The 14354-nt window shown below is 44.9% G+C and overlaps 1 protein-coding gene across 3 annotated transcripts in view; it reads right to left on the bottom strand.

Annotated features, from left to right (window-relative positions):
* The window catches only part of UBR3 (ubiquitin protein ligase E3 component n-recognin 3), a 215164-nt gene extending 200891 nt beyond the window's left edge, over positions 1 to 14273 (bottom strand). For all 3 annotated transcript variants that reach the window (XM_084642586.1, XM_084642587.1, XM_084642588.1), the window contains exon 1: positions 13723 to 14273. In XM_084642586.1, coding sequence (XP_084498712.1) covers positions 13723 to 14162 — 440 coding nt within the window. In that variant the 5' untranslated portion in view covers positions 14163 to 14273. The remainder of the gene's footprint in view (positions 1 to 13722) is intronic.
* Between the last annotated feature and the right edge of the window lie 81 nt (positions 14274 to 14354).

The raw sequence follows: 14354 nt of genomic DNA, 5'->3' as shown, positions 1-14354 counted from the left end.
TTTTAAAAGTCTCCAGAAGCGATCTTGGCAATTATAGGCAGGTAAGCCTAAATTCAAATTGATTGAAACTATAGTAAAGACATAAAGATGAACACGATTTGTTGGGGGAGAGTCAACACAATTTTTGTAAAGAGAAGTCATGCCTCACTGATCTATTAGAATTCTCTGAGTGTGTCAACAAGCATGTGGACAAAGGTGAGCCAATGGATATAGTGTACTTGGACTTTCAGAAAGCCTTTGACAAGGTCCCTCACCAAAGGCTCTTACGCAAAGTAAGCAGTCATGGGATAAGAGGGAAGGTCACCTCATGGATCAGTAACACATTAAAAGACGGGAAACAAACAGTAAGAATAAATGGACAGTTTTCACAATGGAGAGAGGTGAATAGTGGTGTCCCCCAGAGAGCTGTACTGGGACAAACACTGCTCAAAATATTCATAAATGGTCTGGAAAAGGGGGCAAAAAATCAGGTGGAAAAGTTTGTTGATGATATAAAATTACTCAAGATAGTTAAGTCCACAGCAGATTGCAAAGAGTTAAAAGGGCTCAGTTTTGTGAGATCAACTGGAAACCAAAATGGCAGATGAAATTCAGTGTTGACAAATGCAAAGTAATGCGCACGGGAAAACATAATCCCAAGTATATATACACAAAATGATGGGGTCTAAATTATCTGTTACACTTAAGAAAAAGATATTGGCAGTCTCACAGAATCACAGGACTGGAAGGGACCACAGGAAGCCACATCATCCAGTCCCCAGCACTCCTGGCAGGACTAAGTATTATATAGCATTATCTCCTGGATAGTTCTCTGAAAACATGTACTCAATGTGCAGCAGCAGTCAAAAAAGCTAACCATGTAGGAACCATTAGGAAACGGAGAGATAATAAGACAGTAAATATCATAATGACCATATAACACTCCACGGTACACCCACACTTTGAATACTGCATCCAGTTCTGGTCACCCCATTTAAAAAAAATATTAAATTTGGAAAAGATACAGAGAAGGTCAACAAAAATGATGAGGAAAGATTTAAAAAACTGAGATTGTTCAGCTTGGAAAAGACGATAAAGATGAAATATGATAGAGGTCTACAAAATCATGAATGGCGTGGAGAAAGTGAATAAGGATTTGTTATTTACTCCTTTGCATAACACAAGAACCAAGAGTCACCCAATGAACTTAATAAGAAGCAGGTTTAAAACGAAAGGGAGTACTACTTCACATAACGCACAATCAACCTGTGGAACTCGTTGCCAGGGGATGTTTTGAAGGCCAAAAGTATAGCTGGGTTCAAAAAAGAATTAGATAAGTTAATGGAGGATTGGTCTGTGATAGGTTCCTCCCCTTCAGGCTGCCACTTGGAACTAGGGTACCACTGAACCTGCCTGACCCACCAGCCTGGGCTCTCTTTCACCCTGTAATGCTGACACAAGCAGCAGACTCACGCTTTCACCGGCACACAGGTAGGGACGCACCCAGTGGCAGAAACACAGACACTGAAACCAGCTCTGCATGGGAATTGCCCAGTACTCAAGTGCACACTCCCCTGTAGAGCAGAGGTGGGCAAACTACGGTCCGCGGGCCACATCCAGCCCACGGGACCCTCCTACCCGGCCCCTGAGCTCCCAGCCCCTCCCCTGCAGCGCGCCATGCCACCAGCGCAATGCTCTAGGCGGCCGGGCAGCACAGTTGCAGAGCTGCGGCCTGACCCAGTGCTCTGGGCAGCACGGCTGTAGTGCCGCCAGCCACTGGTGCTCCAGGCAGTGCGGTAAGGGGGTGGGGGGGTTGAATAGAGGGCAGGAGAGTTCGGGGGCAGTGGTCAGGGGTGTGGATAGGGGTCGGGGCGGTCAGAGGGCGGGGGACTGGATAGGACAGGGGTCCCGGGGGGGGGGGGCAGTCAGGAATGAGAGGAGGGGTTGGATGGGGCAGCAGGGAGCAGTCAGGAGACAGGGAGTGGTGGATGGGGCATGAGTCCCGCGGGGGCCCTCAGAGGGCAGGGAACAGCGGGGGTTGGATGGGGCAAGAATCCCAGGGGAGCCGTCAGGGGGTGAGAAGTGGGGAGGTCAGATAGGAGGCGGGGTCCGGGCCACGCCTGGCTGTTTGGGGAGACACAGCCTCCCCTAACCGGCCTTCCATACAATTTTGGAAGCCCAATGTGGCCCTTAGGCCAAAAAGTTTGCCCGCCCCTGCTCTAGAGGGTAAACCCAAAATTGTACCGTCTTGCACTGCTCAGAGAACTGTACAGTGTAAACTCATGAAATTTGCCCTCTCCCTCAACGTGGAGAGGGATATACACAGCTTTTTGCCCCACATTATGATTTCTACACACACTGGTTTTAGACAAAAAAAAATGTATTAACTACAAAAGATAAAATCTAAGTGAGTATAAAGGATAGCAAACAGATCAAAGCAGATTACCTATCAAATAAAATAAAAACAAAATTGGATATGAGCAGCAAATTCTCACCCTAAATGTTGTTCTAGGCAGTTTGCAGAGAGTCTTGAAGGCAAACTGCACTTGCTTGCAACTTAAAACTCCAGATATTCCATTCACAGGCTAGACAACCCTCTAGCCTGGATTCAGTCCTTCCCCCTAGTTCATTCCTTTTGTTTTTCAGTTGTTTCCAGCAGTCTTCCTTGTTGGGCGGAGAGTCAGTGAAGAACGAACCACGATGATGTCACTCTCCTGCCTTCGTTTTTTCATATGGTGGGAATCCTTTGTCTCCCAGTTTGATTCCCACCCCCAGTCACTGGAAAGACACTAGTATTATCATAGAGTCCAGTACCAGTACCAGGTGACTTGGTCACATGTCCCTGCAGCCATATCTCAGGGCTTGTCTATACTGGCACTTTCCAGTGCTGAAACCTTCTCACTCAGGGGAGTGAAAAAACACACACAGCCCCTCCCGAGCGCTGCAAGTTTCAGTCCTGTAAAGTGCCAATGTAGCTATTCCCCTTGTGGAGGTGGGTTTTTTAGAGCACTGAGAGAGCTCTCTCCCAGCACTATGTTACACCTACACGAGCCACACTGCTAGTGAAGACCTGCGCTCAGAGGCTGTTTGCAGCATCCCCAGGAAGGCTCCCTGGTGGGAGATTAGCATCTTCAAAGACCTTGTGACCCCTCCCAAACAGCCATCTAGACTGATTGTATTCTGTCTAGTGGGCGTTCCTCAGGTGTAAACACATTTGTAATTGATGCATAGACAATATTCCTAACTTCAGATACAAAAATGTTACACGCATACAAATAGGATAATCATATTCAGTAAATTATAACCTTTCCAATGATATGTCACATGCCCGTTCTTATATAAAATACATCATAGTTATGCCATAATCATATCATACTATCTCTATGAAGAATATGGGGTCATAGTGCCACAAGGTCCACCAGTGATTATTAGCCAAGATGATCAGGGATGCAACCCCATGCTCTGGATGTCCTAAGCATCTAATTGCACAAGCTGGGAGTGGATGACAAGGGATGGATCACTTGATAATTGGCCTTTTCTGTTCATTCCCTCGGAAGCATCTGGCATTGGCCAGCATCGGAAGGCAACATACTGGGCTAGATGGCCCACTGGTCTAACCCAGGGTGGCCATTTTTATGTTCTTCATTTGCCTCAAAGTTAGAAACAATTTGAAGCTACTCTAAATTTTCCCCATTACTTTTGAGAAGACTAAATTCAAGGTTGTTTTTTTTTTAAACGGCTGTTTCTACCCTGTCATGCATGGATAGAAAACTCATACTGTGCCCCTGAAGAGAAGAATTCAACACTCGTTGGGGCTGGCTTAATTATGCTGACAGGAGAGCTCTCTCCCATCAGCATAGAGCAGCTACACGGGAGGCCTCAAAACAGTGCAGCTGCAGCAGCACAGTTAATGCGCTGTAAGGGCTCTAGTGTAGACATAGCCTTAGACAAGTTAGAAGTCTTCAAGTCACCAAGGCCTGATGAAATACATCCTAAAATACTCAAGGAGCTGACTGAGGAGATATCTGAGCCATTCGCGATTATTCAAAAAGTCATGGAAGATGAGAAAGATTCCAGAGGCCTGGAAAAGGGCAAACATAGTGCCAATCTATAATAAGGGGAATGAGGACAACCTATAAAATTATAAACCAGTGAGCTTAACTTCAATACCTGGAAAGATAATGGACTAAATAATTAAGCAATCAATTTTCAGATACCTAAAAGATAATAAGGTGATAAGTAACAGTCAGCATGGATTTGTCAAAAACAAATCATGTCAAACCAACCTAATAGCTTTCTTTGACAGGATAACAAGCCTTGTGGATGGGGGCTGGGGGGAAGCAGTAGATATGGTATTATCTTGACTTCAGTAAGGCTTTTGATACTATCTAGCATGACCTTCTCATAAACAAACTGGGGAAATACAACTCAGATGGAGCTACTATAAGGTGCGTGCATAATTGGTTGGAAAACTGTTCTCAGAGACAGGTTTCAGAGAGTAGTTATCCATGGTTCACAATCAAGCTAGAAGCACATACTAGTGGGGTCCCACGGGAATCAGTTCTGGGTCCGCTCTGTTCAACATCTTTATCAATGATTTAGATGATGTCATAGAGAGTACACTTATAAGTTTGCAGACTACACCAAGCTGGGAGGAGGTGTACGTGCTTTGGAGAATAGTATTAAAAAAAAAAAAAAAGGCAATCATCATTTTGGGATGTAGTAGCAGAAGCGTAGTAAGCAAGACAAGGAGTAGTTCTTCCACTCTACTCCACGCTGATTAGGCCTCAACTGGAGTATAGTGTCCAATTCTGGGCACCATATTTCAGGAAAGATGTGGACAAATTGGAGAAAGTCCACTGAAGAACAACAAAAATGATTAAAGGTCTAGAAAACATGACCTATGAGAGAAGATTGAAAAATTTGGGTTTGTTTAGTCTGGAGAAGACTGAAGGGGGACCTGATAACAGTTTCAAGTACATAAAAGGTTTATTACAAGGAGGAAGGGGAAAAAAAGTTCTCAACCTCTGAGGATGGAACAAGAAGAAATGGGCTGAAATTGCAGCAAGGGGGGGGTTAACTTGGACATCAGGAAAAACTAGCCTCTGTTTGTCAGACGGTGAAGATGGATGGCAGGAGAGAGATCACTTGATCATTATCTGCTAGGTTCACTCCCTCTGGGGCACCTGGCATTGGCCACTGTCAATAGACAGGATACTGGGCTGGATGGACCTTCGGTCTGACCCAGCATGGCCATTCTTATGTGGCTATTAATGCTATACTAATCTTGCCTATTAACATAAAACTGTTCTGTGGTTACATTTCAATCTTAAAACATGTAGAATATAGTTAAGTTAATTCAAAATAGCTGTTCTAAGATAAGAAGTAGGCTGTTATATTAGTTTCTTTCTGTGAGGGAGTTTGGGTGCAGGAGGGGGCTCCAGGCTGGGGCAGAGGGTTGGAGTGCAGGAGAGGGTGAGGGGGTGCAAGCTCTGGGAGGGAGTTTGGGTGCAGGAGGGGATTCTGACCTGGGGCAGGGGTGCAGGAAGGGTTGTAAGTTGTAGGCTCTGGCCGCGAGGACTTTACCACAGGTGGCTCCTGGCTGGCAGCACAGCAGGGCTCAGGCAGGCTGCTTGCCTGCCTGCCGTGACCCCACACCGCTTCCAGAAGCGGCCAGCTGCTGGCACGTCTGTGTGTGCCCCTGGGGGGAGGGGGACAGCGTGTCTCCGTGCACTGCCCGCACCTGCAAGGGCCACCCCCAGAGCTCCCATTGGCCAGTTACCTAGGGAGGTAGTGGAATCACCATCCTTAGAGGTTTTTAAGGCCCGGCTTCACAAAGCCATGGCTGGGATGATTTAGTTGGGGTTGTTCCTGCTTTGAGCAGCGGGTTGAACTAGATGACCTTCTGAGGTCTCTTCCAACCCTAATCCTCTACGATTCTATGAACAACTTTGTTTTCCTTAGCTTCAATCTCAGAAACAGTTCAACCACTTTGGCTGAAATTTTCCAAAAAATATTCAGCCTGAGACAGACACCAAGGATAGAAAATTTCAGCCTTAACAGTTAAAATTTGCCAATGTTATAAGGAACTGAAAACAGGGTCTTATCATGGAAAGTGTCAGGCAACGTCAATAATATTCAATGCTACCAGCCCCTGCCTATAATTAAACAAGAGCAAAATGAAATGTCTGACCAAGTACAGGTCAAACACAGTAAAACAAGATAACATAAGTGAGAAATCCTGGCACAAGTCCAAAAAAAACATAAGCAAAATATGAAAATTGCCTGTAGACAATCACAGCAGCAATAATATTTCAATTAACTTGAGAAAACACCCACATTCTTAGGTGGTGGTCTCAGATATATTTTCTTGTCAGATAACCAAACGAGAAAAGTGACCAGAATGCAGATAGCAAAATTTTCTTTGTGTGTTATTCACCAGCAACTCCTCTTTCATGCCTAAGTGAGGTGACTTTCATAAGGTAAAGTGCTAGCTATTCTTAGAATTAAGGCCAGAAAAGCAAGTTTTCCTGAATGATCTCACTTACACGCTCCATAATTCACCTTGCTCATCTTTGGGATCAAAATGAGTTGAATTCTTCTCTTCAGGAGCACAATGTGAGTTTTCTATCCATACATGTCAGAGTAGAAACAGTCATCAAAAAAACTTAGAAGTTCTTCTTCTCAAAAGTAATGGGAAAATGCTGCCTTTCAATTTGAAGATATTCTACAACAGTCAATGTAAGTAAGGCAGTGTCTACCTTGACACTGCATCGACCTAACTACATCTACCTAAGCACTACGCCACTCATGGAGGTGGAATTATTAAGTCGGGGTAGTGGACAAGTTACATCAGTGGGAGCTACATATTAGCGTAGACACTTACGGAGTTAGGTCGATGTAAGGCAGCTTACGTCGACCAAACTCTGTAGCGTAGACCAAGCCTTAAAAAGACCTAGATAAGAACTATCAGGAACTCATAGGTCAGCATTTGAAGAACTATTTTTCTGATGACCCAGAGAAGCAGAAAGAGACTGCTTTCCTTCACATAAATCAGAGGCTGTTTACTTGGCAAAACTGACTGGGCAACTGCAAAACAAAACAAGCAAACAAACACAACTGACTTTCTATAGCTCATATTTCATAAGTTCTTAGTGATGCTCTGTGAAGAAGAGGGACTCAGTTTTAGTAACAAAAACCTTGAAAGCTCTCATTCCATTTTCCATCCTTGTATCTAACAGTCAGCATTCTCTTGAGTGGTAGTAATAAAAACAAAGTCCCTCCAGTCTCCTGTCAACTGAAAGGGACCTAAGTCTCCCCCACCGCAGCCACTTCAACTTTAGATGGGACAGTTTTCATCAACAAGACAGGCTCATCCATAACACTTAGTTGGGAGTGTATTTAAACTCTTGTAAATCTTTTATAATTAAAGTTTTCTTTTCAAAACTTCATTAGTTATTTCTGATACATTGATGAAATTTCACTTGCTCATGGTTAGACGTCTTAGGAGAGAGGGTCATAAAACATTTTAGTCTGAAAGCAGGTTGCTGGCTCTTAAAAGTTTGGGAAATCTTGCTCTAGATAGCAGGGTTAATCTTCTCACAAGTAGGTGTCCAAGTAAATTTTCAAATCCTGGTATAGATCATTTCTAAAGTCCAAGATGTATTATCAGAACTACAAATGCAGTGGCTATGACAACATTATGTAATAAAGGAGATCAGAAATGCTGAAAATGGCATGGATGTGAAAGATTTGTACAGCAATTTATAAATTTTAACCTAACGTTTTCTGTAACATCTCAAAACTCAGTAAGCTACTTGACTCACACACCAGCACCTAAATGTCATGCTAGAACAGGGGTCGGCAACCTTTTAGAAATGGTGTGCCAAGTCTTCATTTATTCACTTTAAGGTTTCATGAGCCAATAATACATTTTAACGTTTTTTAGAAGCTCTCTCTAAGTATATACATTACATAACTAAACTATTGTTGTATGTAAACAAGGTTTTCAAAATGTTTAAGAAGCTTCATTTAAAAATTAAATTAAAATGCTGATCTTACACCGCCGGCCCGCTCAGTCCGCTGCTGGCCTGGGGTTCTGTTCACCTAGGCCGGCAGCGGGCTGAGCGGGGCCTGCGGCCGGGATCCCAGCTGGCAAGGGGCCAACAGCCAGAACCCCAGACCGGAAGAGGGCTGAGTGGGGCCAGCAGCCATGACCCCAGACCAGCAGTGAGCTGAGCGGCTCAGCCCGCTGCCCGTCTGGGGTTCTGTCTGCCGGCTCCTGCCAGCCAGGGTCCCGGCTGCCGGCCCACTGACAGCAGACATTAAAAATTGGCTCTCGTGCCGTCTTTGGCACGCGTACCATAGGTTGCCGACCCCTGTGCTAGAACATAAGAATGGCCATATTGGGTCAGACCAAAGGTCCATCCAGCCCAGTATCCTGTCTGCCAACAGTGACCAATGTCAGGTGCCCCAGAGGGAGTGACTCTAACAGGGAATGATCAAGTGATCTCTCTCCTGCCATCCATCTCCACCCTCTGAAAAACAGAGGTTAGGGACACCATGCTTTACCCATCCTGGCTAATGGCCATTAATGGACTTAACCTCCATGAATGTATCCAGTTCTCTTTTAAACCCTGTTATAGTCCTAGCCTTCACAACCTCCTCAGGCAAGGAGTTCCACAGGTTGACTGTGCGCTGTGTGAAGAACTTCCTTTTATTTGTTTTAAACCTGCTGCCCATTAATTTCATTTGGTGGCCCCTAGTTCTTATATTATGGGAACAAGTAAATAACTTTTCCTTATTTACTTTCTCCAGACCACTCCTGATTTTATATACTTCTATCATATCCCCCCTTAGTTTCCTCTTTTCCAAGCTGAAAAGTCCTAGTCTTTTTAATCTCTCCTCATATGGGACCCATTCCAAACCCCTAATCATTTTAGTTGCCCTTTTCTGATGCCAGTATATCTTTTTTGAGATGAGGAGACCACATCTGTAAGCAGTATTCAAGATGTGGGCATACCATGGATTTATATAAGGGCAATAAGATAGCCTCCGTCTTATTCTCCATCCCTTTTTTAATGATTCCTAACATCCCATTTGCTTTTTTGACTGCCGCTGCACACTGTGTGGACGTCTTCAGAGAACTATCCACGATGACTCCAAGATCTCTTTCCTGATTAGTTGTAGCTAAATTAGCCCCCCCATCATATGCTAGATGCAAGCTTCCTTGTTTACAGACATCTATTATAAAATTGTATATTGTTGTAGCTGCAAGAAATAGACTACAATCTTAAATACAAGCCTTACTGAAGCATTTATATACACCCTTCCCACACCACAGCCTATTATATTTGGGTTTTTATTAACCCTCTTAAAGAGACAGTGCACTACATGGTGAACTAAACAGATTTATACTACAATAAATAAATCATCATGTACTTTGCTAAGACTGCATTAGAAAGCATTCTTCTAAGTCAATATGTCTTGAGTAAAAGTTCAGAACATGGGTGATCAAATCACAAAAACTGAGGAACATAATACCAATACTTGTGTCTTTCATGGATAGTAACTACAAAATTTTATCTGAGCAAAGCAGATGGCAGACAAAGTTTGTAAGCAGGTTCCACATTTGAATCTCTCAGCTATTAATAGAAGCCTAGGCTGCAGTGACCTTACGTTAAGCTAGAAACCCAACTTCTATTGCATGAATCCAAGCTGCTATCTTAGCTTGGCACACCTCAGCACTTCTTATGTATCGATGACCTAATATACACACAAAATTGTACCAGTTTTACTAAAAGTGCTACGTTAAACCAATTCAGCTCAACCAGTGGAACTTAGCATGTGGACACTCTGACAGTAGTTTAAACCTGTTTTACTTTGGTTTAGCTTTTCCCTGTACAGTAAACTGCACCAGCTTATCATCCTATCTTTACTTAAGCTGAGGAAATTTTATATTCATAATTTTATTAAATTTTATATTTAGACCAGGCTATCTCTAAGTACCAAAATGCACTTTGTAATGTATTTATTAGCAAACTGAAGCTCACTTTCACAGTATTGTTCTTGTACTTTTCAAGAAAAATCAAAACAAAGACAGTAGAACCTCAGAATTACAAACACCTCAGGAATGCAGGTTGTTTGTAACTCTGAACAAAATGTTATGGTTGTTCTTTCAAAAGTTTACAACTGAATATTGACTTACTACAGCTTTGAAACTTTACTATGGAGAAGAAAAAAACGCTGCTTTGCCTTTATTTTAGTAGTTTACATTTAACACAGTTCTGTACTGCATTTGCTTTTGTGTGAATGTATCTCTGCTGTTGTCTGATTGTGTACTTCCAGTTCCAAATGAGGTGTGTGGTTGACTGGTCAGTTCATAACTCTGGTGTTCGTAACTTTGAGGTTCTACTGTATTGCTTTATCTGGAATGACCATACCCATAGAATGGGATCTGCCCCACACAACAATTTCAATCGTTCCTACTCCTACCCCACCAATGACAGCTCAATCCATCTTTCCCCTTCCCATTTGTCTACATTTTATTATTTCTATCAACTAATATTATAGGTAACACCTTAGATTGCTATAACTGAAAAATCAGGTGAGAAATGTTATATATATTTTAATGTGGTTACTCTGTGGATTTAACAACAATTTTCTTTCTTCTTTATAAAACCAATTTCCCCACAGGTGAGAATTAGTTTTAAAATAGGAAACTGATTATAAAAACTGAAATTTAGGATAAGTTACTGACCCAAAAACTGCTTTAAAACTATTCTGAAAATGTGTTTTTCAATTTGGCCATGTCCCACTAAAATCCTGCCCTGTGTGTCACAAACGGACTGTTGATTGGTATACCATTCAAGTCTTCTCTTTCTCTGGCCTCCCATTACCAAGGGGAGCTGTTACTTGTGCTCTCACCTTAGTGCCTCAGAAGAGGAAGACTGGAGACACCAACAGTAGAGATAGCTGACTGCCTCAAGAAAACAGCTGGACCACTGACCTCATGGTTTTAATACTTCAATTAAGATGAAGGCAAGGCAAGAGAAAGACATCCCATCTGATTGATGGGAACTGAAGAGAGGGAGGGGCTCACAGAAAACAGGAGAAGGAAAAAATGAGGGATGAAAGAGACAGGCTAGAAGAGCAGCAAGAGAGAAATAATAAGAGAGGCAGAGACTATTGAGTAAAGTTGTAGGTTATAGAGCAGGTGAATGGAGATTATTATAGGAAAAGAATGAGTCAGGAAACAACTTAAAAACAAAAACAAAAAATCAAAAACGGTAGGATAAGAAAAAACCCTAAATTGGAATGCAGAAAGAAAGGAAATAGAGGAACAAAATTAGTTAGATCAGTGGTGGGCAACCTGCAGCCCATCAGGATAATCTGATTGCAGACCACGAGACATTTTGCTGACATTGACCATCCGCAGGCATGGCCCCTCACAGCTCCCAGTGGCTGCAGTTCGCCGTTCCTAGCCAATGGGAGGTGCGAGAAGTGGCAGCCAGCACATCCCTGCAGCCTGCACCGCTTCCTGCAGCTCCCATTGCCCGGAAGTGCCGAACCGCGGCCACTGGGAGCTGCAAGAGGCCGTGCATGTACACGGTCAATGTAAACAAACTGTCTCACGGCCCACCAGTGGATTACCCTGATGGGCCACATGCGGCCCGCAGGCCGCCCACCACTGATTTTGATTAATTTATTTAAATAAAAAGGAATAAAGATGTAAAACAGAGAAAGGGAAACTTTTAACGTTTCCTTACATTCCTGAGACAACATGGGTGAGGTAATATCTTTTATTGGATCAACTTCTGTTGATGAAAGAGACATGCTTTTGGGCTTATTCAGAGCTTTTCTTCAGGTCTGGGAAAGGTACTCAGAGTGCCACAGCTAAAATTCAAGGTAGAACAAGTAAGGAGTTAACATAATGTTGCAAGAGACCATTCAAGGTGAAGTGGGCAGTTGTAACACCTCTACAGTCATAGGAAAAAGGAAGGTTAGTGGGTTACAGACTGTTGTAATGAACCATAAATCTATTGTCTTTACTAAGTCCATGATTTTTGGCGTCTAACAGAGTTCCCAGGCTTTCCTTTTAAAGGTGTTGTGCAGGTTTCATGTGAGGACGAGGACTGTGAGGTCAGATAGGGAGTGACTGCAGAGTCCTTTGTGCAACATGTTCATCCTAGGGTGATATGGTGTTTTTGTCTTCTATCATTTTTCTGTGAGAGTTCACTCGAGAGTGGCTACAACATTCCTTGCATTCCTATAAGTTACTGTCAGATGCCATGTCTGAAAATTGTATAGAAAGGGACTGGATGGCTGTTTTGATAACATTGTCGAATACTATCTACCTTGTATTTACTCTGAGTAACCTGGTTAAACAATTGGTATTCTTTTGGAAGTCAGCCAGTACACATTCTGTATTTAAATAACCAAAAGCAGTGTTATTGCTGTTTACTTTTTTCCTCTAATTATGCTTTCCCCACTACCATCTTTTTCATCTCCTCAATAATCAAGACATACCTACAAATTAGCCATTGTTTGACTACTGCTTGGCTGATTGCTTTCTTTTCTGACAAGGCATACCTCGTTCCCCTTTTTATAACTGTATACAGGGCCAGCTCCAGGCACCAGCTATCCAAGCTATGGCGGCAGCGGCAATTAGGCGGCGACTGCTTCGGGCCGCAAAATTGGTAGAGCCGCCCCTGACTGTATACCCAGGCCTGGTCAACACTATAACTTGAATCACATTAGTTAAAGTAAGAAGGATCCTTGATAGTCTACTCACTTTTCTTGGAGCCCAGCCGGGTTCTGTGAATCACGCACCACTCACATAAGGGTAGTGACTCCAGGATTTAAAAGTTATGAACAGCATTCAAATTGAAGGGTAAAATAATCTCAGAATAAAGTATGTCAAAATGGCACTCTTAGCTGATCTCTGTGTATTTCATCACACATACTGACAAAATATTTTGACATTTTTTGTCTTGTTTGGTTCTGTTCAAGGAACGCAGCTAACATGGAGCTGAATTTTCTTTCTTTTTGTGCATTATCAGACTCATTACTAACTTCCATGTACAGTAACGGTTACATCTGAGAAAGACCAGAAAGCAATGGGTTTGTACAACTGTCCCTGTATAATTGTGCACTCGTTGCCACTGGAGGAAGAATTTAGCCTGCAAAATCCATATTGCTGATGATGGTATGGGGCATGAGAAGAAAACAACCCAGCTTGACTCTCTGATCAATTTTGCAGGGCTGACAATGTTGTTAAAAAATGCACCTTTTTACTTTGACACAGATACACAATCAGTGTGGAACCCACAAAGCCATTTTCGTGGTTACTTTCCTCGCACTCCCTACCTCCGGGGCGAGAGAAAGGATTTTGGTTTAAAGGGGGAAACAGATGAATACATTCCCACAGTTCTCCGGCCTCCCCTTTGCGGCACACGCACCTTAATCACAGAGCCCATCACAAGCTAAGGGATGACACTTCTGCCTGAGCCCTCCGTTTAAATACTAGCAGCAGATCACCGCGCCCGCCTGACCCTCCCCTCAAAAAAGCGACTCCCAGCCGCTGTGCCACCTCTTCCCTTGGGGGCCGGCTAACGACGCACCTGCAGTCCTAGGCCCACCCACTAGGGCAGAGACTGCAGGTGCCAGCCCGCAGCCTCCAGCCACAGGCCCCGTCGCCCCCGGCCCACTCCCCTCCCAGCCAGGTCGCCCCCCGGGGCTCACCCGGCCTCCCGCATGACGTTGCCGTCGCCGCAGTCGCAGGCGCCCCCTGCCTGGCTCCGGAACATGTTGTAGTCGTGCCCGGCGTGCTCGCCCTGGTGGAAGCACTCGGCGCACAGGCTCATGCAGGGCGAGATGCCGCACGTCCGGCAGCGATAGGCCACGAAGTTGGCCGTCCAGACCAGGCCGCACAGCGTGGCCGGGTCGTAGGCCCGCACCGCCTGCACGAAGCCCTCCCAGGGCTCCCCGCCCGACAGCAGGCAGCGGCACCACTCCAGCGCCTCGGCCGCCGCTTCCCCGCCGCCCGGGGCCGGGGCCAGCGCCCGCTCCAGCAACGCCTGCAGCTCCGCCGCCGCCCCGCTCTCCCCGCCGTCGCTCAGGGCCGCCTTCAGCCGCGCCGCCGTGGCCCGCTTCTCCCGGCCGCTCGCACCGGCCCCCGCCATGATGAGGACTGGGAACCCGGGACGCTGGAGCCGCTACGGCTGCGCCGGGCTCCCGGCTCTGGGGCTTCCGACCCCCGCCCTCTCTCCCCTCCTAGCGGCGCCTCTCTCGCGATAGCCTGGGAGCCGGCACAGTGCCCGCCGCAAGACGCCCGTTCCCCCCGCCCTGCGTCTGCCTCCTCCTGACATTGTCCC

The sequence above is a fragment of the Lepidochelys olivacea genome, assembly GCF_965140295.1.
Source record: "Lepidochelys olivacea isolate rLepOli2 genome assembly, chromosome: 11".
NCBI classification, from domain to species: Eukaryota; Metazoa; Chordata; order Testudines; family Cheloniidae; genus Lepidochelys; species Lepidochelys olivacea.
The sequence above is the reverse complement of the archived record's forward strand: the minus strand, read 5'-3'. Positions and strand labels throughout refer to the sequence as shown.